The sequence below is a fragment of the Hermetia illucens genome, chromosome 1 (assembly GCF_905115235.1).
Source record: "Hermetia illucens chromosome 1, iHerIll2.2.curated.20191125, whole genome shotgun sequence".
Lineage (NCBI taxonomy): Eukaryota > Metazoa > Arthropoda > Insecta > Diptera > Stratiomyidae > Hermetia > Hermetia illucens.
In genome coordinates, this window is record NC_051849.1 from 58,237,946 (window position 1) to 58,263,610 (window position 25,665).

The following is a 25,665-nucleotide window of genomic DNA, read 5'->3' on the forward strand; positions in this document are numbered from 1 at the left end:
AGGTGATAATAGAAGAAAAGTGCTGAAAGGCAATCATAGATATTCAGAAAAACCGGATCTATGGTGCTTAAACTACTAAAATTTACTCTTTCGAATCCTATACTTTGGCAATATGCCAAGTTGGAAATTTTTGTACGCGTTTTTATATTATCTACTGCATGGTAAAGAGAATCGGTACGAATAACAGATTAAGGAAAAGTTGAGAAAGAAGATGTTTCCAAATTTGTTGGTTAGACTCTGCATTTCAGGATTTGAAAAAAATTCTGAAGTGATCGTAAAAATTTCGATGTTATGAAAAAACCATCTCGGTACAATTAACGCTACAAATGTTTACTACTATTCTTCTTCCTTTTTTCTTCGGCTCGTCGTGATCGGTTTCGTCGCGTATCAAGCCACCGTTGTTTCGGCCTTCTTTTGGCCATTTAGCATCGACTTTGATGTTCAAACCAATCTTGGTGAGTGAATTACGTGACCATACAATCGAAGACACTTCTCTCGCAATTTCTCCCCGATCAGTGTAACCCCATCCCCATTCCGGATGTGATCAAAACGTGTCACGGCTCTAATCCAATGTAACACCTTCGTCTCCATTACCGTAAGATGTCGTTCATTGTTTGCTATAGTCGATCAATACTAAGATCTGTATGGAGCCACAGGGCGGACGACACTGCGGTAAATTTTAGATTTGAGATGTTCGTCTGTATGTCGATCACAAAGAAAGTCACTTCTTTTAGGTTGTGTTAATGCGTGCATCAATTTCATAACGCATGATAACCTTGACCCGAGCTATTTAAATGGCTCAGTTCTGAGCAGGTTACTGTCGCTGACAGTGATTGTGCTTGTTTCATGGGGATCGGTCGCCAAAAATTCAGTTTTGTTTAGATTCAATCTGAGACCGTGTTGCATGAGACGATCATTCCATTTTTCGAATAGTTACTTTACATCATTTTTGCTATTGGACGCTAGGAAAACATCATCTGCATAAGGCAGTGTGTAGGGCACTGGGCTTTGGATGTCCCGTGTGACGATATCCATAACAAGAGCAAAGAGGAGTGGTGAGAGGGCACTTCCCAGAGGAACTCCAACAGAGACGCTAAGTGGTTTTGATACACTCCCCACATTTCGAATTTTACTTTTCGGATCGTGGTAGAGCAGTTGAACCCCGCGCACAAATGTTTCTGGCACTAACTGTTGTAGGGAATGCCAGATGATTTCGTGTGGCACACAGTCAAACGCTTTCTCTTGATCCAGAAATGCAATGTAAAGAGGCCGATGCTTCTCACGATGTTTTTCCGTGAGTAACCGCGTAGCATGTATTGCGTCAGTAATTCTGAAATTCTTGACAAATCCGGCTTGATTCAAAAATCTTTATGGTATGGAAAAGTAGCAGGATCGGGCAGTAATTTGAACATTCTGTTGGACAACCTTTGTTTTTCCATATTGGAACAATGGTGTTTTCTTACCAAAGGATGTTCTCCCTTTCTCATTAACCCGATTGAAGAATTCACTGAGTCACAGTGTTGGATCCCCGATTTCTTTCGTTTTATTGCTTGCTCGGATTCAGTTGCGCTGACAGGTGGAATTGCTCCAAATGTCGGCACAGATTCTGGAAGTGGAGGATGTTGTTCATCATGTTCATCATTCTTCAGCAGAAATCTGCCCAAAATGTTCTCATCATCCGTTGCGACTCAACGGTTGGTAAGCAAAGTACCGGTCTTGTCGTAAACACAACAGAAGTATTCGATATCCTGTGTGCGTCGATACGTTTCTTTCCCCGGATCTTCATTTGAACATCGTCATTCCAAAGCCAAGTATCTCGGTTGAAGAATCGCTTGGTAACCCCGAGGGTTGCAAAGGCCTCTTTGTGGATCGTGATTTTAACTTGGTTCCGCGATTCTTCCACATTCGTTTTATCGGTGGCTTGATTCGTAAGGTGGCAATCAACGGCCGATGCTGAGATGCGATGGTCTTATAGGGAACGGCTTTGCAATCAGTGACGGTGGTAAAATATCGGCGTCGTACGAGAATATGGTCAATTTGCGTTTCACTATTCTCCCTATAAAATTTAGGAAGATGAGACAACTGTTTGATGAAACACGTATTCATAAGTACAAGGTCATGGGTATACCGCCCCCCCCCCATTGCGCGCTCCAAACCTCTTTCTCCCATGGTATCTGCTGCTGTCTGCCTTTTCATCTACATGATCATTAGGGTCGCCTGCAATGAAATAGTTATCAGCAGGCACGTTGCAGGTCTTTACATCGAACTAGTGTGCCACTTTAGTGATTATACTACACCTATTAACTACAATCCTATAACCAATTACTTCATCTGGTATTAAGTATACTCCCAGATGCATTAGACTTCTTTGCACAAGTTCCGGAAATTCCCCTAGAATATGTATTTACGTTTCATCACTCTTCCCATAGAATCTGCAGACGGTGTCCTCTGATATCGTTAGCTCCCTCAGATGGAAGTATAGCCTACAATGACAATGAGTATTCCTAATGTGCTCCTAAGGCTCTCTTTAATAATAATAATCGTTGGCGCAACAATCCATATTGGATCAGGGCCTTGAAGTATGTTAGAGCACTTCATTTAAGACCGTGGCGGTACACTACAGGATTGCAGTACTCTGTAGGAGGCAATGTGGTCAGCATTGCGCTCGCCCGAGATTGTTACCCTGATTTAACTCAGGTGCTCATTCACAGCTGAGTCGACTGGTATCCGACTTCCAATCATGATACAAATTCCACTGCCACCAGTGAGATTTGAACCGTGACCTTCCGTACGACTGCCTTGTGCTCTAACCACTCAGCTATCCGGACACAAGACTCTCTTTGGTGTGGTTTAAACAATCCTGCGGTCGTGTCCTTTTTTTTCTGGAATGGTTCCCTTAATCATTCCTCTTCCTAAGTGTCATCACCATCAACTCTTTTCCAATTTCGCAGAAGCGTTTTGGTTGATAAGCTCATGAGCTCTTTCTCTGGGGCCTTTCCTTCTTCCTCAATATAACCCGGAACCTAGAGTATCCAGCCCGTATTGTGCAAACCATATTGAGTTCGATTCACAGCGTATCCTTTTTTCCTAACAATAACTCTAATTCAAAATTACAAAATAGAAGGAATTGAACTAGACCCCTAGCCAACCGCGCTTGTCCAGCAACCTAGAGCATTAAACATTCAGTCTACGCAGGATGCACTTCTGGACTGGCTAATAGCTCAAAATAGCTTGACACCAAGGCAAACAAGAAACAAACTGAATAAGTTTGATGGGAATAATGAAGCGTCGGGCGTATCTTCTTCTTGGTCAGTTAAGGCACTGCGAAACAAGCTGCGATCGATCCCTATGTGACTATCATCAAAAGGCGTCGTAGTCCACAATCGTCGAAAATAACCAGCAATGTTAAGAAAGTTTCGAAACTAACGGTGGATGATAGTTCATTCATTCATTCATGTTTCGCAGCTCACTTGGAAGATGTATTTCAACCAATTGACCTTTAAATGCCATTTGAACTTCCCAAATGTCCAATTAGCGCCAAACTCAAGCAAGCAAGAAATCTTAAGTTCACACGCAGACCCAAAACTGGCTTCTTTGCAACTGGAATGGCATCTATGGGAAGTAGAAAACTGTCTTCAGATGTGGAGGATGAAAGTTAACGAATCGAAGTATATACAAGTAACTTTCAGTTTTCGAAAAGAAAGTTGTCCTCAAGTGAAGATTAACAACATCGCTATACCTCAATCGCATCATGTCAAACACAACGGCTAAGAGAATTGGTATCATCAAGCGATTGAAAAGAATTGACCCATTGAGAAAAAAATGTAAAACTAAAAAAGGATATAGTTCAATGATTAAACAGAAAATGCCCGGCATGAGTTTATATTAATAATATACTAATTTTAAGAATTGAAATATATTTGAAGATTTCAATGTATGGTTGGAATCAAATAATAAACATTTATTCAAAAAAAAATTCTAATATCAGTATGGAGTCACCTGGTTAAAAGTAAGTTTCTTGATTGCCGCCTAGCTGTAGGTTAGGGGGTAATATTCTGTCCCTTATAATGTTGCTGAGCTTTAAAGTAGACACACCTGTATATGACGTACATTTCCACCTGGTATGCTTACCCTTGGACAAATGGCCCCGCGCCTACTCCCTTTGCCAACTCTGCGTACCTGGGTAATCAGTTGCTAATTTCAGGCGTAGGCCACCGCCGCGGTCTTCCCGTCTGCCTCATTATGTTTCAAATTTCTTCTCGAAATGAAACTTCATTGTCATGTCATCCCTTGATTCCGGTAATTCGAGGTACCCCCTAGGAAGAATGAATCTTCCTTCTATTTAGGCAGTTCTCCGCCTCGCTGGACATTCCGAAGGCTGCCCTCCTTGTCTTCCTCTGTATGCGAGTATCTCTATGAAGTAAATTCCCAAATATAATACTTTACCTCTGTTTCCTGTTTAATTTCTATGTAATGCACCCTTGTTGTGTTTGCGATTATATAAAAAGGAGCGATTTCCATCTGTTACCACTTTCGGTCACGCTGCTCCCAGGGCAGAGGTGAGGCAGCGTCTGATGAGTTGCCTCTGCTTTGGAGGAAACTGTTAGTCATTCTTTCTGCTGCGATAAATTTAAGAAATTATTCGCCTCCTCGATTGATGTCGCTGCTTCCCCAAACCTCATCTTCGGGAGCGTTTTTCTCTAGTCTAACGGCTTGTTCCGACGAGATCCAAGTGTCGCGTTGGTTTTTTACACCATTGTACTTTTTCAAGGTTTTCGAGCCAGCATTATTCCAATATCAGCCTTGCAATTACTGCAAATACAGCTTTGGTATGGTGGAGGTTCACCTGGGCTATCTTGCTGCTGGCTGGCTTCATTATTGCTTGAAAATTTTCCCTAAAGTTAGAGCAATGTTAGAGCATTTTTCTCCTCCGACAAGGCAACTTCATGTGACTCGCGGCTCGCCTTGAACCTTAGGAGATCTAGATCTATCAGTTTTCTCAGTAGGTAGCAGGTTCATCTCCTTGCTGAATCCTCCCGTTTCGGTCTCTATAATTTCCATGATTCTTTCGGAGATCTCATTCTCACTCATTGTATCCTCCAAAGTATCCCTTTTTCGGTTTCTTCTTGTGGGCATGGCAATTTTACCGAATTAGTAGTTGGTGCGAAATTTGTGTCTTTTGAACGCCTCCAAAAATCAGCCATTCACCCCGGTCGTGACAAGTTTAACTTTCGTTTTGCTACTGAATCCTAATCAGAGCTTCTCTGTTTCCATCGTTGTGGCTTCGGGTAGATTGTCGCCATGTCCGCCACTGGTTAATCATTCCCAGTTTTCAGTATAGAAGAGATGTGCCATCACCTGATGGTTTAGTTTATATAAATGCAGTCGCGAAGCTTTCATCCAGCGCAATGATTATAGAGATATCACGATGCTGACTGTTTCGTTGGAAGCTTCTCACCATAGGGTCGAAGCTGCTACTGTACAAGACGATGATCTCGCCAGTCCTTATGCGGTTTTTGGATGCTTGGTTCCTTGGGAAGTTCTTAGGCGGCAAAGAAGAATTTTCCGTAGCATGTTTGGTCCCTTACAGAAGAATGGACGAATCCGTAGAGTACTGATGAAGATATATATGCGCTTTATAGTGACAATTTATTTATGAATAAAATTCGACAAATAGAAGACACTTGCTAGTACGGGGGGTGGGGTACTCCGATACTTTTTACTAAGCTAAGTCTAGGCTGGGTATCTGATTGACTTAAAAATTCAAAAAGTGACAGATAAGAGAAAAAGATTTATTCACTCCTTACTTCATAAAGTAGTTTTCTATCATTTGCATCAGACTTTGCTTCTCCTCTTCACTTGCAAAAGAACTCAATACTGCGTTTTTTGATAAAGTGAACAACTGCTCTTTCGAAAGGCCAAAGGTCTTCTGGGCGATTATGAATTCCTTGGATAGTGTTGTATCGAAGACTCCGAAGTCATCGGTCTGCAAGAACAGTTAAACATGATATTACACAAAAATGAAACTAATTTTTTAAATAATAAATACTAACACAAATCACAACGGGATGACTATTGTCAAGGAAATATTTGAAGTGATGATCATCATAAGTTGAAACTGTTCCACATTTAACGTTACTCGACAGACAGCACTCAACAGGGATACGTTTCTCTATCAATTTTTGCAAATTGGACTCTAAAACACAAAAACAGAAAATAACTATTTTGAATAAATGCTTAAATTTGCAGACAACCTTTGATAAAAGTTCCGTGACCGCAACGAGCCATTCCAAAGTCGATCATTTCCCTGATTTCTTCTTCATTTTCAACCTCACCGCAGTGAAGGGATAGTGGTAGATTCATGTTTCGAAATGTTTCAAAAATCAGTTTATAATTTGAAAAATTTTCTACGTTAGGATTTCCACTCAGATCGATTCCTTTAATGATATCGCTGAACTTTTTGTGTAACTTGAGGATCGCATCCATTGTACTTTTCGCTGAATCGATCCCTTGTGAACGATCTATGGATGGCAGCAGCTTCACAATAATGTAGGGGAATTCTTTTCGGGCAGAGCTAGGAAGATAGATAATGATGTAATCTTGCAGATTATGAGCCCAGGATCTTTTAGATAATAATAAATAGAAATTCTTTAAGGAATCTACAATATTTCGCATTGAAATGTGAGATAAAGCACACTATTCAAGATCCGGTGCGGATCCACGCATCGGAAAGGACACGTAATTTTTTGTAAAAGGAACGTGAGAGATGGGAGTGCTGGCATTACCTCTCTACATTCCCGAGCTTGGTTAGCACAGAGGCGAGCAAGCACGTGTCGATAGAGCTTCAATATTTACCGGCGGACCTTCACAGTCCGCCATCCTTTTAGATTTTTTAGATAGCCTATTCCGGCCTATAACTTTGGTTCAATATGTCGAGTTGCAATAGTTCACCGGCTAGGCTCCAAGTGCCCTTGACTTCATCTTTCAAGTTTTAGATTTCATGCCTGCGGATTTCTGGGGAAAACCCAAAAGCAAGCGTTCCTACGCCTCATTTTCAATTCCCACCTTGTAGAGTAGAGTTTCCTGTCCTATCCTCGGTAATAAACCTCAAGAGCTAATTGTTTCTAGTGTTTGTCTTTGGGACTTAGTGTCTCGCAGGTGATTGATTTCCAGAAATCTCTGGATCTGCAGGCCTTTGCGACTATAAGTTGAAAGGTGTTGTCGTCTGAGCTTCGGTGGAGTATTTTTCCCTACCTTTATGTGAAACGATTATTTCTTTGTTCGGTAATTGAAAAATGAATTATTCTTTCTTCTTCATCGGGATGAAGCGACGGGTGGGATGAATTTTTGATGGAATATTGAGGCAGGTGGCTAAATGCCGCTCCGTTCCGAGCTCAATGATTCATCCTCAATTTACTCCCTGATTTCAAACGAAGAAGATTGAATTCTCGCGATCCTTTTGATTTGTTTATCTAATACTCGGCGACAGCAAACAACTCTACTCGTGTTTCTCCATTGATAAGCACTGTGGGCGGGGGCGCACGGTACTTTCCGAAACTGACATTAGTTTTGGGATAAATTGCAAAGTGCGTGAGTAAGGAGTCAAAATGTACGCACTTGAAGAGAGGCAGGACTCATTTTCGGAGACTACCCAACCCTAAAATCCGAAAAAAATCAGGGTGGTGCGCCTAGATGAAATCTAGGCCTCAAAATATGTCCCATCCCGGTATCTGCTCAAATAAACTTACTAATAGTATATTACTACTTTTTAGAAATTTACTGGAAAAAAACCCCTTAAATTCATCCCAGGACTTCCGAATTTTGTACCAGCATAGAGGACAATATTTTGTATATACGTGCTAAATTTCGTGGAAATCTGGCAATTAACGTCAAAGTTATAGCAGTTCAAACTTAGCAATTTCGTGCGAATTTACCGCTTCCAAAGCCATGCAAATCAGATGCTGACGTCATAATTACCCGGAATAATTGATATTCGCGTGGAATATTAAAGTCGCATTTATGAAGAATCTATTTATCTGCAGCCCTTTTTAAGGTTTTGTGTAAAACACTTATGTGAAATCTAATCTTCGAGAGATGTCCCATTCCGGTATCTGCTCAAAAAATTTACTAATAGTATATTATCAATTTTTAGAAATTGACTAAAAAGCTCCCCTTAAGTTCATCCTAGGTGTACCATGCTCGGCCGGCACCAGGGTCGGCTCGTGGTGATCGGTTTCGTCATTTTATTTTATCAAATGCCTGATCAGGATGTAATCGCGAGACCTTTAAATCCTCATCCAGCGTATCAAGCCACCATTTTTTTTGGCCGGCTTTTTGGTTGCTTACCATTGCTTTCGATGTTCTGACCAATACTGATTGTTGAATTTTCGTTAGCGTGAATTACGTGACCACACCATCGAAAACGCCTCTCTTACAGTTTTTCCACGATCGATCATTTCAGACGTAATCAAAACGTGTCACGCCACCAGTGCAATGCAACATCTTCGTCCCCATTACCGCAAGACGCCGTTCATTGTCGGCCAACACTCAGAATTATAGAGAGCGGCAGGCGGACGACATTGCAGTAAATTTTAGATTTGGGACGTGCGCTGATACGCCGATCACAAAGAACACCAGTTGGGGAATGTCACTTCATCCAGGTTGCATTAATACGTGAAACAATTTCATTACGCAGTTCTCCATTGGCTGATAGCATTGACTAGAGATATTTAAATCGCTGAGTACTGGCAATGGCAGTGACCTGCCCTTCGAGGTATTAAAATCGCTCAGTTCTGGCAATGGGAGTAACCTTCCCAGCACTGAGCGATTTCAATATCTCGGGTCAATGCTTTCAGCCAATGGAGAACTACGTTACGCTCCTCACATAGGGAAACATAAAACCTTTTATACCTGAAGCGTCAAGCTTCCGGTTTCCGGACTTGTTTTTTCTTAATTGTTTTTTTTTGGAGTTCCTTTTGTTTTTTTTCGATTTTAATGAACTGAAAAGAATTTTTTTACGCTTTCATTCCGCGTCCCCTTCGGGTCAATGAAACTCTGCTGAACTTGACCCTTCGGCTCACCACAACGATTACCGACGGCACGATGCCACGAGGAGGGATCCTGTGGGGTGGGTTGATCCTACTCCACAGGATGCAAGGGCGACATATGCTTCACGGGTTGAAGGATTGTTTCGAAAACGATTGTTTGTGCTCCGAGCCTCGATCTATGATGATGAATCGCCTCTTGGATGCCAGGCATGACCGCATAATACGTTCACAGCGGATCGTCTCTTATAATTCTAGCATCCTGGGAACTGATATTTGATGGCACATCAATATCTTTAACTATCAACCAGTTTCTCTTTCGCGTCGAATTGTTAACTCGTTCAATCCCATAGAGGAATTGCTGCCTGCTGTGCACTTATGTACATACCCTGTTCAGAGATAAAGCAGTAGATTGGTACTGGGACTATCACCAGTCTTTCGGACGAATGGAATGAACCCGTTTTTGTGAAGCTCTTCGCCAGTAGTTGAAGGATTCATTCGAAAATTTCGACAGTTACTATAAAGCTGTGCTAATAGACTAGAAAATTCCTTAAAGGCAGATAAATTGGTAGAGTTGCTATGTCGCTGGCTGATACCTGACGTTCAGAGGCAACTTCTCTACTTTCTGGCTAGTATGGTTCGTGAGCTGCGTAAGTTATTGCAGCAGAGCGAGATGTTAAAGGTGTATTTCTCAAGCAGGCTCTCTAACCAATTGTAAAGCTATTCTGCTGAATCTGGAGAGGAGGTGGATATCAAGTGCATCTCAGGAAATCCTCAGCCTGATGATCGAGATTGTGATTCTGATTTGGTCTGCTGGAATTGTTGGCATATTGGACATTTGTTCGAGGACTGTCGGAGAATCCCAAAGTCTACTGCTACGATTGCGGTCTGCCGAACATGCGCAAGCCCGTATGTTCAAAATGTCGACTTCCAGAGCCCAGCCTCAGCCTGGAAATTATGACGTCTTCCGCAGTAACTCCGAAAGTTACAGTGTTGAAGCGGTCCGACAATTTAGCTATGATGTACCCGGATTTGACCCCACAACCTACAATCTCATTCAGTCAATATAAACTGCTTGCTACGGGATTAAACTAGCCGAAGCAAAATAAATTTTGTTTTAAGATACGATTTGAATGCTTATCTATTTAAAAAAACAAATATTATATGGAACTAATAAATTCATCAGCGCCAAAAAACCAAAGAACGAACATCATCGAATCACATTGGTCAAATGAAAATAATAAAGATTGGAGTCTACAGCTTTGAGACCGTCGAAAATTTCTCCTATTTAGGGTCGAAAATCACAACCGGCAACAGCTATTACGATGAAATCCGCCCACGGTTGTTGCCTATTTCAGCTTACAAAAACTGTTTCGCTCGAAACGTCTCACCATAGGGTCAAAGCTCTAACTGTACAAGACTATGATCTTGCCAGTCCTTATGTATTCCTCGGAACCTGGGTTCTTAGCAAAAAAAAAAACTGCAAACTCTTGGCCGCGTTCAAGAGAAGAATCTTCCGACTCAACAGGTTGCAGTGGACGGGCCGTCTAATCCGTATGGATGAGGATGATTCAACCCGGAAAGTCTATAGTAGAAAAGAAGACGAGGCAGATCTGCCTGAGATGGGGTGATGGCGTAGGTCAGGACGCCAGACAGGTTTTAGGGATATCGAATTGGTGGAGCTCGGCGAAAAGAGTTTTCAATGATTTACAGGAGAAAGTAAAGCAAATACTTTAGATATTCAATTATAAAGTATGTCAACAATTTGTTAACGAGCTTACCGAATTGATTCCAGGACACATTCAAGATACTCTGTCTTCGACATATTTTCATTTTGTTTTGGAGTTGTCCTTAATTCAACGTAAACTACATTGTCCTTTGCAAAGTCTCGAATGACACACAATGTTGCATGAGCGAGTCCTTCTCTTGTGTTCGTTAGATCATGGGCTATTTTAAATTTCTTGAAACATCTGAATAAATCGAGAATTGTCATTTATAATAATACAACAGGAGAAGGTAATTAGCACTTACTCATCTAAACTTTCCCCCATTACTTTGAAACTTTCAACAAGCTTTTCTAACTCTTCATTTGTGGAACCATATTTCTGAGCACCCAATTCAAGTAGTGCCGCTGTTGTTAGTGACCCATTCAAATGAGCATGTAATTCCTATGAATGAAAATTATATATGTGAATTTGTAGATATGTGCAAATATTGGCCGAATACTACTTTAGTATGATTTGTGCCTGTATGACTGGTATACATACGAATACTTTGTGAATAAAGAAAAATTCTTTACGTTTAACGATGTGGGTTTACAATGCAAAATGGTAGTAGCGTACTTACAACTTTAGGCATTCTTTGTATGAATTCCTCCATTATAAACACACTTCACGAGCAATTCCCAAATGAATTTAAATAATTTTGAGGTTAGAAGTAACAGCAGATGCTAGTCTGTTATGACATTTGGTGCCGGGTAGTGTTTTCCTTGAAACCACTTATTAGGCGGCATTTACGATGCGCATAATGAAATGCCATTACGCGAAAGGAACTTAGTGCAATACGTATGGCGTGGAACCCTGCGAGGTTCTAACTTTTATATTAAGTGACATTTAGCATTTAAGTGATGCGACTTCAACGCCCAATCACAACAACGCGATGATATGTATATGTATGCACGCATGGAATTGTTTATTTTATGGCGGCAAACAGAATTGAGGAAGAGATAGCGTTAACTGTGTCGAACTGGATTCATGTTCTAGGCATTGTTAAAGGTGAAAAAGTGCTATACGAAAAATTACGCTTTGGATTTAAGAACCTAGCAATTAACAAAGCTTCATGGCTTTTGAAACTTTCTGAATTCGTTTCATTTTCCGGAATCGTATAATTAACGATCGCACAAATTAATATTTTATGTATTTAAGGTAAGATAAGCATAAATAGCTCAACGAACTTATCAGTGGCTGTGGGGTAACATTTAGATGACTACTAACTCTCGATCGAGTGTTTTGATGAAAATGAGGATTTGATGATGATTGAATCACTATTCTCCAACAGTAGTGGTATGTCGAATCGCACCATCGACCATGATAAGAAAGGGGAAGGAAAGTACCTCGCCTCTGGAGTGCTAAGAAACGATAATGTACTACACAGCCAAAGGCTAATAATTACGGGTGTTCATCATCATCATCATCAACGGCGCAACAACCGGTATCCGGTCTAGGCCTACCTTAATAAGGAACTCCAGACATCCCGGTTTTGCGCCGAGGTCCACCAATTCGATATCCCTAAAAGCTGTCTGGCGTCCTGGCCCACGCCATCGCTCCATCTTAGGCAGGGTCTGCCTCGTCTTCTTTTCCTACCATAGATATTGCCCTTATAGACTTTCCGGGTGGGATCATCTTCATCCATACGGATTAAGTGACCCGCCCACCGTAACCTATTGAGCCGGATTTTATCCACAACCGTACGGTCATGGTATCGCTCATAGATTTCGTCATTGTGTAGGCTACGGAATCGTCCATCCTCATGTAGGGGGCCAAAAATTCTTCGGAGGATTCTTCTCTCGAACGCGGCCAAGAGTTCGCAATTTTTCTTGCTAAGAACCCAAGTTTCCGAGGAATACATGAGGACTGGCAAGATCATAGTCTTGTACAGTAAGAGCTTTGACCCTATGGTGAGACGTTTCGAGCGGAACAGTCTTTGTAAGCTGAAGTAGGCTCTGTTGGCTGACAACAACCGTGCGCGGATTTCCTCATCGTAGTTGTTATCGGTTGTGATTTTCGACCCTAGATAGGAGAAATTACGGGTGTTGTCCCTTTTATATTTACAAAATACCTATTTAAACGTTGTTGAGATTCGTCTTAACTAGATTTAAGTATCTTAACTAGATTTGAGTAGCAGAATCTCTTCATAAGCAATATTCAGTCACCACAGCAAAGTTTCCTAAATAAATTAAATAGAACAAATTGTAGCCATGAAAGTGTTTCTTACCCCCAATGAAAATTATAATATTTCATGCATTAAACTAAGCACACATTTTGAAATCTAATATGCAAAATTTTTTTCATAATTAGAGCACCCATTTGCAAATTTAATATGCAAGAATTAATTAGAACACATATTGGGAATATGATATATACCAATCCACCAGCTCTATGTTCTTTGACTAAGCATTGATCTAGAATTGTAAAATTTCGACTTCCTTTCCATCAAAGATATAGAACAGATTTTTGTCGAGCGCTGCATAATCCAGTGATACAAATCTATGTGTAATTCATTCAAGCCCTGAGAATTACGTGTGAGGATTCCGATTACGGAAGTCCGTGGCTTTAAGTAAAGAGCTTAGAAAATCCCAGGTTTTTATATAAACCGATTAGGGAAGGTTCGGCATCCAAGTAAACATCTACGTAAAGCAATAATGTAACAAGATGAATTTCTCGAATTGGTATTAGTGGAGTAGTGGAGGCTTCTGAAACCGTGTCTTTTTTTCGTTTCGAACATTTCGGACGCTTTTGGCAATGTTTATGCATCCAAATTTGGGTTAATACTATAGGATACATTCTTTTGGGAAGATTATTTATATACTAACTATAACAAGATGCTGATACCAAGTATATATTAGATAATACAGATGTTGGAATGGCTTAAAGCCCGAAAAGTATAATAGGATGGAGGACATTTACACGCTATGGAATCAAAATGAATTTAGATCCGCTGTGGCTCAAATATTTCTTTCAGGTTTTACAAATTGGGATTTTTATCGTTTTCTTCACGATCATATTTCACGTTGAATTGTCTGTGCTATGTACTTCAATATCTTTAAGGGGTAGGGGGTAACGAAAAGTGGCATCATGATCTTGGTGGATTATCTAAATGTTAATGTAGTAATTTTTGTTGGGACATGTGATGCGAAGGCATCGGCCTGATGAACGATGAAAGGTTTGCAGATTTCTTTAACTTTTATCGCTGCGTCATCGTCGGATGTTGCGTTGGACTAGTGGCGTGATACGTTTTGATCGATATGGGATTGCACCGATCGTGGAACAACTGCGAGAGAGGCGTCTTCGATGGTATGGTCACGTAATGTGCGCCAGCGAGAATTCACTTATCAAGATTGGTCTGAACATCGAAGTCAATGGTAAGCGACCAAAAGGCCGGCCAAATTTTATGGACACTCTTTTGCAGTCCCTAAAAAGTGGGACTCTGAAATCTTTCCCACTGAGTGGAAGAAGAGGATAATCATTAAAGTTGAAAAAGAGAAGTACGATAACTCGAGTTATTCGTGTGCCTCTTACCGTTGCGAAGATAATAGCTAGAATAACGAAATTAATAAAAATGAATGAATACGGTTTTCTTCGAGAGCAGGCTGGCTTCCCCTGTGGACTGATCACATTAACACCCTTCGGAGCAATGTACATAAGGAGTGTATCCGAAAAGCTCTGCGTAGGACGGGCATTCCCGAGATGACGCAAAATTTGAAGTACCAAGCGGAGTTGATAGTGCAAGGGCTGACTAGAACGAGCATTACCCTCTTGATCTGGTTGTTCAGAGTTCGAAACCCGCTTGGTCATGGATATTTGTGGTTATCTCTATTTTGGTCCGCTGGTATAGACGCAGCGTTAAGTTTCATACTAAAGAAGCTGAAGCACAGCACACATTAAAAATCAAATGAGAAAAATAACATGCTTTTGGATACTTCTTTCCCTCACGTGCCATTAACCAAAATTTGCCGTATCTTTTAGCCAATGCATAGGACTGCACTGGAACTTGGGATATTAAAAAGGGGAACATCGCGGTAACCTAGGAGAAAAAACACGTACATGGAGTCGTGTAGTCAGGTACTGAGTGCAGCGATCGCTATTTTCTCGATCTCATATTAATAAAGGATTACTTTTAATCTGTATGAGAAAGGAGTCGAAATAGGTTGCTTTCAAATCAAAGAATTAGTTTAACTTCTTCTTGATTGCTTCATTGGGAAACGAATCTATTAATAATAAATAGAAATTGTAGAAAGAAAGAATAACAAACAAATACACATAAAAATCACTATTCTAAAGCAGGTTTTAAATCACTCAAAACGGGTGTTCTCATCAACCTTGCAATACAATAATCCGTAATATAAATATTCTTTAGCTTTAGCCAATGAGTATTGAACTTAATTTAATTTTACTGAATGTTGTTCTTGCCAGCATTTACTTATGATCAATGTACTCTTGTGCACTTAATCAATCGAACTTTTTCGGTTATCTATCGCAGTAGTCTTCCGATTTCGGTCACAAAATTTCTTAAAATTTTCGGCCGTTCTGGTTAATTTATATATTCCCACTATTTTTCTTGCTCCAGAAATGGAAATTTTACATTTCGCTGCCATTTTTTTATATCCTTAGCCACCAGCACGATAATTTACTAACAAATCTTTCGCTTCCTTCGACAACGACTTAATTGCGAAAACCTACAAGCCCAAAAGATCCCAAATACAATTTTATGGAACTTAATCTAATAAATGTGATATCACCTTTATATCTAATCACAATACTCTTTTTGAATTTTTTAGGAACAATGTGTCCGCCTGCAAAGACTGAAGCTCCATCAAAGTGCTGGGTTGACATGGTCTTGCACGTCTCTGTGCTAGCCAGGTTCGGGAATGTGGGGGGGGGGGTTCCTTTGAGCGCTTTGATCCCTCGCGTGTAATTAGTACAAAATTAATGTGTCTATAAAAAGTAGACCACAAACAAAGAAATTCGCGACGACCTAACGATGAAAACTAGAATGCGAGCTAAAACTGGAAAATAAAAAAAACTGCTCGACCGCGCGTGTGGAGTCGTAAATCTCTGGTTTTTTTATTTATTTTAATTTTTTAGTTCTGCTGTTTTAGAAAAGTTTTGATCTTAAATACGTCAATCTAACTCTACTCAAGGATGCTCAATAAGATTCCGGTCAGGACTTTGAGAAGGACAGGTTATTTTTGCAACTTGGTTCTAATTTGGCCAATTCTGAACAAACATGGATGTGTGCTTAGGACCGCTTTTCTGTGAGAAGACCCAGTATTTTCCCATCTTGTTATGAGCATGAACATGTGCTTTCTAAAAACAACACAATATATAGGCGATCTCATAACTTCTTCAACTTGAATCAATGGACCAACACTATAATAAGAAAAGCACCCTATAATAAACGTTGTAAGTCCCGAAAATTTCACACAAAAGTGATATCAGACCTAGATCATTATGCTTCCAACCCTATGCTTCTTCATGGGTACTTGGTACTTGGGATCGTTGGAGGCTCCACCTCGATGGTGATGTGATCTGTGCATTGACTTCGTTAAGTTAGTTAGGCATCCAGCTCCTTTTGAACAATCTATTGTACCCCCTTCCTTCCGTTTTTTTATGGACTCTCCATAGCGCAGATTTTCTAACACTAAAAAGCGCTCCGACCTCTCATAAAGTGTTACCATTTTCGATTACGCTTATCATTAGTTCCTTTACCTCATTTTAAAGAGTTTTAGTCCGGAGCATCTTTTAAAAACTGTAATATCCAACGTTAAAAAGAAAACAAGTTTCCAAGGTTTTGAACGGTTAGAAATTTTACGAATTCAATTTTTGGTGAATTTTTTTGTTTTTTAAAAATTTAAATTCACAACAACAACATACATGCGAAAGAATATACAGAAAGCTTCAACACAAAAAGAAAATTTTTGAAAGACATCAAAAAATAAAAATTTCACAATCGACCCCGTCGTTCATATAAGTTTACTTTACATAGTGATGACGTCATACGTGTCTTAGGTGCCATAAATTTACCTGAAATGCGGAACTTTGACCTTCTATAACTTTGTTAATAATAGTCGGGCTGCCTTCAAACCAACTTCCAGAGTTATGTCCTACATTGTCGTCTATGCTGATGCCAAATATGGTACTCCTGGGATGAACTTAAGGGGGCTTTCCGGTAGATTTTAGTAACTTTATTTGTGCAATCGGAGTGGGATGTATTTTGAGGCATAGATTCCATATAGTTGCATCACTGTGTTTTTTTTTTCCAGATTTTTCAGTTGAGTAGGTTCTGAGAACGAGACCTGTTTCATTTTTTTGTGGCACACATTTTGTACCCTATCTCCCCTACGTTTCACCGAATTGAGCTTTTTCATTTGATACCCTGCATGACCATGTTCTGTGAAAAAAGTATACCCCCTTTTGCATGTATGGGGAGCCCTCTTAAAATTTAATAAAAAGTGGCGCTATTCGCCACACGTTAAAGGACACATAGACCACATGTTCTTACCAAATTTTGTAACAATTGGTTCAGTCGTTTCCAAGTAAATCGGGTGTGACAGATAGACAGACAGACATTAAACCGATTTCAATAACATTTTGTTTCATATAAAACGTTAAAAATGGGTTTTAGACATGTAAACAGTTTTAATGTATAAGTTTGTGTGATGTTGTAAACAAAGCGTAGTCAATTGCGAACTTAGTCATAAATTGTTATCCATCCACTATTGAGGTTGACAGCGGCGCAATTGTTTGTGACTACTAGATTTTGAACGGATTTGCATTCGGTCAACAGCAAACGGGATAGATGGGATTATGCATTCGATCGACTGCTATATAAGCGGGTCAATCTTGGATCGCTATCCAAACAACAGGGCTCGAAAATTTGCTACAACCGGATGCGGAGGACGATGTTGACGAAGACTACAATGCTATTTCTTGAGTAAAACGAGCCCAAACCGTATTCTCGTTCCGAATTTTATATTCATTGACATTTCGGATGATGTAAAGTTATCGTTGCTCACTTCTTATCCTTGTATTTCAGTTTTCTGCTTAAGGAGCTTACTAACGTTTTAATGTTTAGATCTTCTTGAAGAAACTCATTACATTACGGCCATCGAATATTTAAAAATTAAAAACCAACTCCCAAACAGAACAAACACCAACTTTCTACGCCGGTACTTTCCGCGCACACTCACAACCATCTTCCCAGCATCGTCAGCTGTCCGTAGCAATACTTCCATGCGTAAAGTTTCGCAATAGCCCGAGGTAAACGCTAAAAATGCTAACATACAACATGGCAACAAGTCGAGATAGGAATTAGGAAATGGAGAAGATGGCGGTAGTGGTAAAGGACCCTAGAGAAGAGTGAAGGAAAAAATGCTGCTTACAAGCAATGGATCTTCTTCTCCGTTTGTCCCAAGACCAAACGAAATGATCTGTATGGTGCGAAGCCACGGATACTACAAGTTACAAACAAAATACATAATCTTAACGAAAACCACAAAATAAAATGCTTTCTTTGTACAAACATAAATATATTATCATAATATTTGATTGGTTTTACCATGACACACCACTTTGACATTTATATTCAAAAAAAAAATTGTTTTTTATCTATGATATTTCATATGGATACTTTACGCTATTTATTGTAATATGCATCAATTCTCTTCATACAATCTACTTCAAACTCTCATTCCATTTATTTTTCTGTTTCCCTCCGTCATCAACATTAATTGCTATTGTATTTTGAATACAGTGGGCAGTTCGGTAACATTAGGGATATTATATATCTCTATTATTAACAGTACTTAAATCTGGTTTTTGGGTAGGAGATTCAGGTTAACACTAATGTCGAACTAATCATATAACAGTTTTAACATTAATCACAAATATCTTCTTCTATTTTTCTATACGAATTTCGTTCTAATTACATTGTGTGTTATAGATTGTTCTGTAAGATGATGGGGTTGTATCTTTGTAAATCGGGCGAATGGACTTATTGCACGGAAAGAATGATTTGACTCAATTAATTCAATTGTATGCGGTATCAAATTAATTGCAAAAATATAAATGGGTATCTTATTTCTAATCATAACAAAAAATCACGTACCGCCTCAGCTTACAGAACGATTTATAATTGTGCTGTTACCCTGGAATTTCATATATCAAATTTCTTTTTTTTTAATATTTGTTTGCTTTGGTGATTGTTTGATCTTATATGTATGCAATTATTCCTCTCTTATCACAGCATGAATTCAAGTAGATAAATTGCAGTTTTGCTTAGGAGTAGACATAGAAATTAGATCGCATCGTTGCAGTGTTAGTCACAAAGTGTTTGGTTTGAAATTCAAATGTTATAGTATAAGTAGGGAATATATAATTAGGGAGCCACATTTTTACTTTGGTGTCGCGAATTGTTGTTTTCAGTTTTCTCTTTTCTAATCAAAATTTGTGGTATTTTGTACTAAATATTAATCGAATTGGAGTGGAATATGTTGGAGTTTTATTACTTGGAGTTAACTTGGATTGCTCTGTTTACCACGAGCGCTTGCATTACTTTCTTGTTCATTATCCGATTCCTTACATTTTTTTTTGCAAATAAGAGTTCCGTTTTTTGAAAAAAATTAAAATCTGCATCGCAAAAAATGTAATTAGAATTTATTGTTTTATTTCAACAATACGCTTTTCCTACCGTCTTAAGTACAATACTTTACTTGGAGTGGTAGAAGTCAATTTTGAAGGATAATTCAAAATAATTATGAAAAAAGTATTTATCGATTTACATCAGTCAAACTTTTTTATGACAAAATATAATATTTTTATGATAATATATTCTCAAGTACTAAAATCCGTTTTTGGATTAAATATTACCACAAACATAATACAACTACATATTTTTTAATTGTTGAAAACTTGCACAGACAGTTGAAATATTTAAACTCCCCGAAAAGGAAACATTCTATGTCATCTAAAGTTTACACATTCAAGTTCTACGGGGCTACGACAGAAATCACAGAGTTCAAAGATAAAAGGGTACTTGGGAGGGATACCCAACTTCATTTCTAAGAAATGTTATTTTCTATTTATTATTACAGGATTCCTTTTTAACGTTCCTTGGACCAAACGAATAATTTTCGATGTAAATTTTATTTGGACCTTGAACTTGATTTTGTGGCCATAAGCCATTGCAGTGTCATTTATCTATTAAATTTCTTACTGTTTATTTTCACATTTATAGATTGAAGTTGTTTGTATATTTTTCTGTTCGCCTATTATAGTCAAATACTTTATTCTATGCTAGGTGTGATGGTGTGAATAACCGGAAGTTTACTGAATTACGTGCTCATTTAGTTGAAAAATATTCAATAGTTAATTTATTGACCTTATTATTCAATAACGTAATTTTTAATGATGAGTTCTTAGAATCTGTTACCTGTATAAACGAGACGTGTAATTTATTATACAGTTTAATTTTCACTGATAAACACTAAGGTAATATTACCACGTTCATTGAAAAAGTAATGTTTTACGGTTAACTGGTTATATCGAAATCGACCAACATTGCAAGCATAGAAAAGGGGGGATCTCGCTGAAACCTAGCAACGTAACTTTAACGAAAGGTCAACCACAGGCTCATTGGTTTCACCTTCAGCTACTTCATTTCAGAATCCACTGAAGACAAATTTGTATAACTTTTCAGGGCAAATGCTTCCATTTTTATTTCACATTCAATTAAATTTGTTAATGCTTTAGTCTCGTAGAATATTTGTTATTACCGTTATTATTCCACATTTATAAAGCTATTTATAATAATTGTACTTAGTCTGAATTAGCGGTTGCTACAATGAAGACGTTCTAAAAATGGAGAAAATCCGCGAAATTAGTACTCTAAGGCGAACTAGTATCATTGTTCTGTATAGAGAAATCAAATCCGAATGTAAGGCTGATCCTATTCGATCAATATTTTGTCAGTCTTCCATAAGTAAATCCACCAAAAATGGACTGATGGACTAACAACTTCAGTATAAACAAGACGATGAAAAACTATTGTTGTTGCATGTATTTAAAGATCCGAACCATCTGGAAGTCATATTTCGATTAACAACACAATGACAACTGCACTACACTCAATTTATCATCAGTTCAGCTAGACTGACAGATTTTATTCAAAAATTTCAATTTTCCATCAGTCATTGCCAATACCTCAGACGCCCAGTTTGCCATTATGATTGATGCCAGATTAACGAAATACTGATCGTCTAAGGTTAACCTAATTTCGTCTCACTTTAAAGTGTTGACGACTTGTGCTCACCGCACTAATTTATATACAAGCAAACTGATAGTAATCCAGACCATGCTCCGGGAGAGCTATCATTGCTAGCGAGGCTAAAAGACAGGAGGAACCACTTCAGCGGCAAAGGGGCATGAAATCTCATTGTGCACCTTTCGGGTAGATACGTGGTAGGTAGGTGGTATTGCTGCGTCGGTGTAAAGATGTCGCTTAGATGTTTTTTTTTGTGTATGTTTCTTCATCTTATCCCAGTAGGAAATGGATGCATCCGAAAGATCGATTTTGAATGCATCTACTTATTTAGAGGAGAACACACATGGATCAATTGCCCAGAATGTTACGAGTGCTTGCTTGTACCAAACTTCTTATAGAGGAATTTTGAGGCATCATTCGCTCAATGATTCCATTAAGATCCATTACTGTACATCCGAGATGAATTTTTAAGAAAGCTCTGCTTTTGGTTTGGTTTGGTTGGGATGTTGGAAAGCATAAAAGCTGTGCAATGTCTGCTTTTATGGCAAATCCGACCAAGTGCTCGCAAACACGTGGACGTACACCAATGAATTGCATCATATACACGGCACTAACACCAGCCCTTATGCGCGGAATTTTGTTCGCGCAACTCCCGTCGCAGTGGAACATGTGGAAGACTTTTCATTGAACAACATGAATTCGAAAAAGTATTGAAAAATGTTTTTGTACGGTTGAGTAACACTCAAAGTTGGAGCATTGGATGGAGTACCTATGTTTAATGATGGGAATATGGGAAAGTAAATTATATTTTTTTGAATATACCTAAACATAGTGCTAACTTTTACGGGTTACATATGTGCAGGATTTTCAAAAAATCGATTTTTTTTACAGATTCTCTTCTTAATAGTTTCAGGCGTATTTCTGTGAAAGCCGATTGCTAAAATTCCTCATAGATCAAAAGTAATAGTAGAAAATGTGACCGACCGACGAGAGTTAGATACGCGCAGGTAGCTGTCCCTCGTTTGAGGCAGCTGGCGGTTACTTTCGAGGCCTTTCACCTTGTCGATTCTTTTGTGATTGTAAATTATATATATGGAGCCATCTATAAAACATTATGAGAGTATATTTAGAGTGAGTATGCTAAGGTTTACGAAACTGAAGGTTAGTTGTTTTTCATCATTTGAAGCGAGCAGTTGTGTTTATTATTTGTGATTTTTGAAAATGTTAACACGTCGTTGGTAATAAGAATAATCGAGGTTTATGTCCGAAAAAGAGGAAGCCTCCTCAGAGGCCAGACTGATGGGGAGTGAAACAAAATATACTAGTTCGTCTGTAAAAAAATTACATGAAGTTTCATTCGACCCAACGTTTTCATACTGTATTTTACAGTTCACTGCGGTTTTTACAGCTATTTCAGAACATGTGGTCTGTCATACATGTGGCGATAATGTTAAATTTTTAAAAGCAAGTACCCGGGGACTTGGTTTCAAATTAAATGTATTTTGTACAACGTGTGACGATAATACCAAAAGTGTTTTTCCATCACCTTTGATAAACACGGCATACGAGATAAATCGACGCTTCACATTCGCTTCCCGACTGTTACGAAAAGGACTGAAAGCAATGCAGCTTTTTGTGGTGCTATGGACTTATCATCATGTATTGCACAAGCAAGTTTTGATTCAATTATGAATAATATTGTAGAAGCCTCAGCAACCGTTGCTAAAGCGTCTATAAAAGCTGCTGCTGAAAAAGAACTTCGGAAAGTACAATTATCTAAGGATGGAATTATTGTATCCGGAGATGGCACTTGGATGAAAAGAGGCTTCTCTTCGATTTTCGGAGTTACAACATTAATTGGTTTTTTTACGGAAAAAGTTATTGACTGTCTGGTAAAAAGCAGATATTGCAAAGAATGCGAAATTCACGAAAATGTCAAAGGCTGAGTATGAATCGTGGTTGGAAAATGATCACGAAAATTGTGCAGCAAATCACAAAGATAGCTCTGGGAGCCAGATAGTGCTGTGGAAATGTTTCATAGATCATTAGAAAACTATGGAGTTATTTAACTCATATTTATGAATATTACATTGATGATGATGATACAAAAACTTTTTCTGGTATCACAAGTTCTCAGCCGTATCAAGACCTTGAAGTACAGAAGAAATAATGCATGGGTCATGTTCAAAAACGCATGGGTAAACGTCTTCGCCAAGGTTTTGTGTATTTCTTTTAAAAAGAGATTTGAGTGTGCATTTGTCCCATTAGCATGTAGCACGCAAAATATGCATATATTATGTGAAAATATCCACTTTCAAGTGAAATTGACATTCATAGTCTTGAATTTGCAGAGGAGCGACAATTTTGACCTAGTATAACTGTGTTAGTAATAGTGTGATTTTCACCAAATTTGGCAAAATCATGCTCTAGCCTACATTGCTGCATGATTCTGCTGCGTGATTCTAGGGTGAACTTAAGGGGAGTTTTCCTGTCAATTACTGAAAATTATAGTAATGTGCTATTATTAACTTTATTTAAACAGGTATCGGTATGGAGGGTATTTCAGAGCCTAGGCACCAAATAGTGGCAGCCCCTTGATTTTTTGCAGATTTTTCGGTTGAGTAGTTTCTGAGAATGGGTTCTTTAAAAAAATGATCACTTTCAACTCCTCGCACTTCCGCCTTTTCAACAAATATCAAAACTAAGACCGGCTTCGAAAAGTACTAACCGAGACCTTTAATTTGATATTCCACATGACAGGACCCCCCCTCTTAGATTCGACGTAAAAGGATGTAACTCACTGTATGTGTGAGCGTTCACAGTTCCCACCTTTCTACCAAATTTGGTGTCAATCGCTACAACCGTCTCCGAGAAAAATGCGTATGACAGACAGACAGACAGTAAACCGATTTTAATAAGGTTTTGTGTTTACACAACTTACAGGATTTTTTTTACTTTTTACAGATTCATTAATATTTCAAGGAGATATGATGCTGACCATGAAGCAACTTTTTTTCTTATGTATTTTGGGTCACGTGATTTTCAACATGATTATTTTTGATTTTTTTTTTTAAGTTTAAATACTAATAAACAATGTTAAATAATTTTTTTTATTAGTTTCTATTGTTATCCTTTCTAACAAAAAAATTTCTTTTAGCGCTTTTTTGATGCTTTTCGACTTATGTAACCCCTTAGCCTGGCTTTATTTTCTACACAAATGTCGGGTGCTTGACAGTCCAAAAGAAAAGCAAGCAAGGTGCATGAAGGGCAATTTGAAAAGACAGAAGGTGAACCCTCCTATGTTGCTGGGGAATTTCAAAATATTATGTTTGTATTATTATTATATTCTTGCTTAATTATTTTTTGCAAAGAATGTTTTTGTCACACAATCCGTCAGTTGTTTCAGAATGTCTGATAATCGGAAAACAATTGTCATCGAATTTTCAAAAATTCATTTAAGCCAGATCCAGAAGAGGTGATATTTTTTTTTAAATAATAAAATATAATATATTCTGTGAAAAATGGTCGCACTCCCCTTAAACGAGATTAACGTACATTAACTTCACAAAGAGAATTCATCTAAAGTCATCATAAACGGACAAGACGTGCCACAGGCGAGTGAGGTTAAATATCTAGTGTTACATCTAAGTGGCTAGGATTAAGCACTCTGAATACGGGATGTGCTCCCTGAATAGCGGGATGTGTTCCCGGTTTGCCTCAACGCAGAAGGGATGTGTTCCCCTTAGTGTGTGAGGCTACTCACTGAGTATTATGTATACTCATCCTTCCACCTCTTTCCAGGTAGCCACTCAAACGCCGCAAGGAACTCAACCAGGGCATCCAACGCCTCCATAAACATAATGAATTAGTGATCTTATGTAAACGTGCCATTTGTTGTCTTAAAATTTAGTAAAGTCGGTCTATTTGAAAACTGCACGTGTATTATCTTTTTTGTTCTGTATTACTTGACACTCGAATCCTAAGAAAGAAAGACGAGTTAAATGCTAGATACAAACAGATGTACTGGCTTTTGGGGAGGAATTCTTAACTGACCGTTGACAACTTGGTAATTTACAAGTAGATCCATATGGACGTACGGCATCCAACCCCGAGACTGTGCCAAAAAATAAAATTTGAAGATCATAGAAACGTTCCAAAAAAAGTGCTTAAAGCGTAGTAGTCTGGTGGTTCAAGGATGGGTGGGGAAATCTCAGTCGTAGCTTGGCGAGAAGTGGTTCCAGTGGGTAAAAATCCCACACTCTCGGGGCATGTGGGGGTTTTTCTTTTGAAGATTTCCACCTCTTTAAAACAAAAAAGTATTAAAGCTTTTTTAAAACTTTCATGAACCTGAACATTCTTACAAGCATAAACACGCTACGTCTTATAGCTTTTCACGTTATCACGATTGCACTGTATGCATAGTTTATTTTTGAACTAGAGTTCATCAAAATTACGATAGAATATTTTCCAATTAATGAGCTCCGCATTGATGGATGATGGCTTAACTCTATATATGTATCCTCTAACACGTACACTAGCATGCTGGTTTTCGGTTGTATTGTATTTTTTATTTAAAAATTTA

At 38.6% G+C, this 25,665-nt stretch overlaps 1 protein-coding gene across 2 annotated transcripts; it reads right to left on the bottom strand.

The window, feature by feature from the left end:
• Positions 1 to 5,768: 5,768 nt before the first annotated feature.
• On the bottom strand, positions 5,769 to 23,408 carry LOC119652388 (adenosine deaminase-like protein). Of its 2 annotated transcripts, none has more exons than XM_038056502.1 (6): positions 18,205 to 23,408; positions 11,076 to 11,212; positions 10,826 to 11,014; positions 6,255 to 6,574; positions 6,054 to 6,196; positions 5,769 to 5,986 (listed from the first exon to the last, which is right to left on the bottom strand). In XM_038056502.1, exons 2-6 carry the CDS (start codon positions 11,093 to 11,095, stop codon positions 5,804 to 5,806), a joined length of 855 nt encoding a protein of 284 aa, XP_037912430.1. In that variant the 5' UTR covers positions 11,096 to 11,212; positions 18,205 to 23,408; the 3' UTR covers positions 5,769 to 5,803. The 2 variants fall into 2 exon arrangements, with proteins under 2 accessions (XP_037912430.1, XP_037912421.1); XM_038056493.1 differs by lacking the exon at positions 18,205 to 23,408 and adding an exon at positions 11,391 to 11,676.
• Between the last annotated feature and the right edge of the window lie 2,257 nt (positions 23,409 to 25,665).

Excerpts from the sequence above, each read along its gene's own strand:
- LOC119652388 (XM_038056493.1), bottom strand. The coding sequence starts at position 11,423 with ATGGAGGAATTCATACAAAGAATGCCTAAAGTT. Across the intron at positions 11,213-11,390 it reads TACAAAGAATGCCTAAAGTT|GAATTACATGCTCATTTGAA; the intron begins GTAAGTACGCTA and ends TTTCATTCATAG. Across the intron at positions 6,197-6,254 it reads TCACGGAACTTTTATCAAAG|AGTCCAATTTGCAAAAATTG; the intron begins GTTGTCTGCAAA and ends TTTGTGTTTTAG.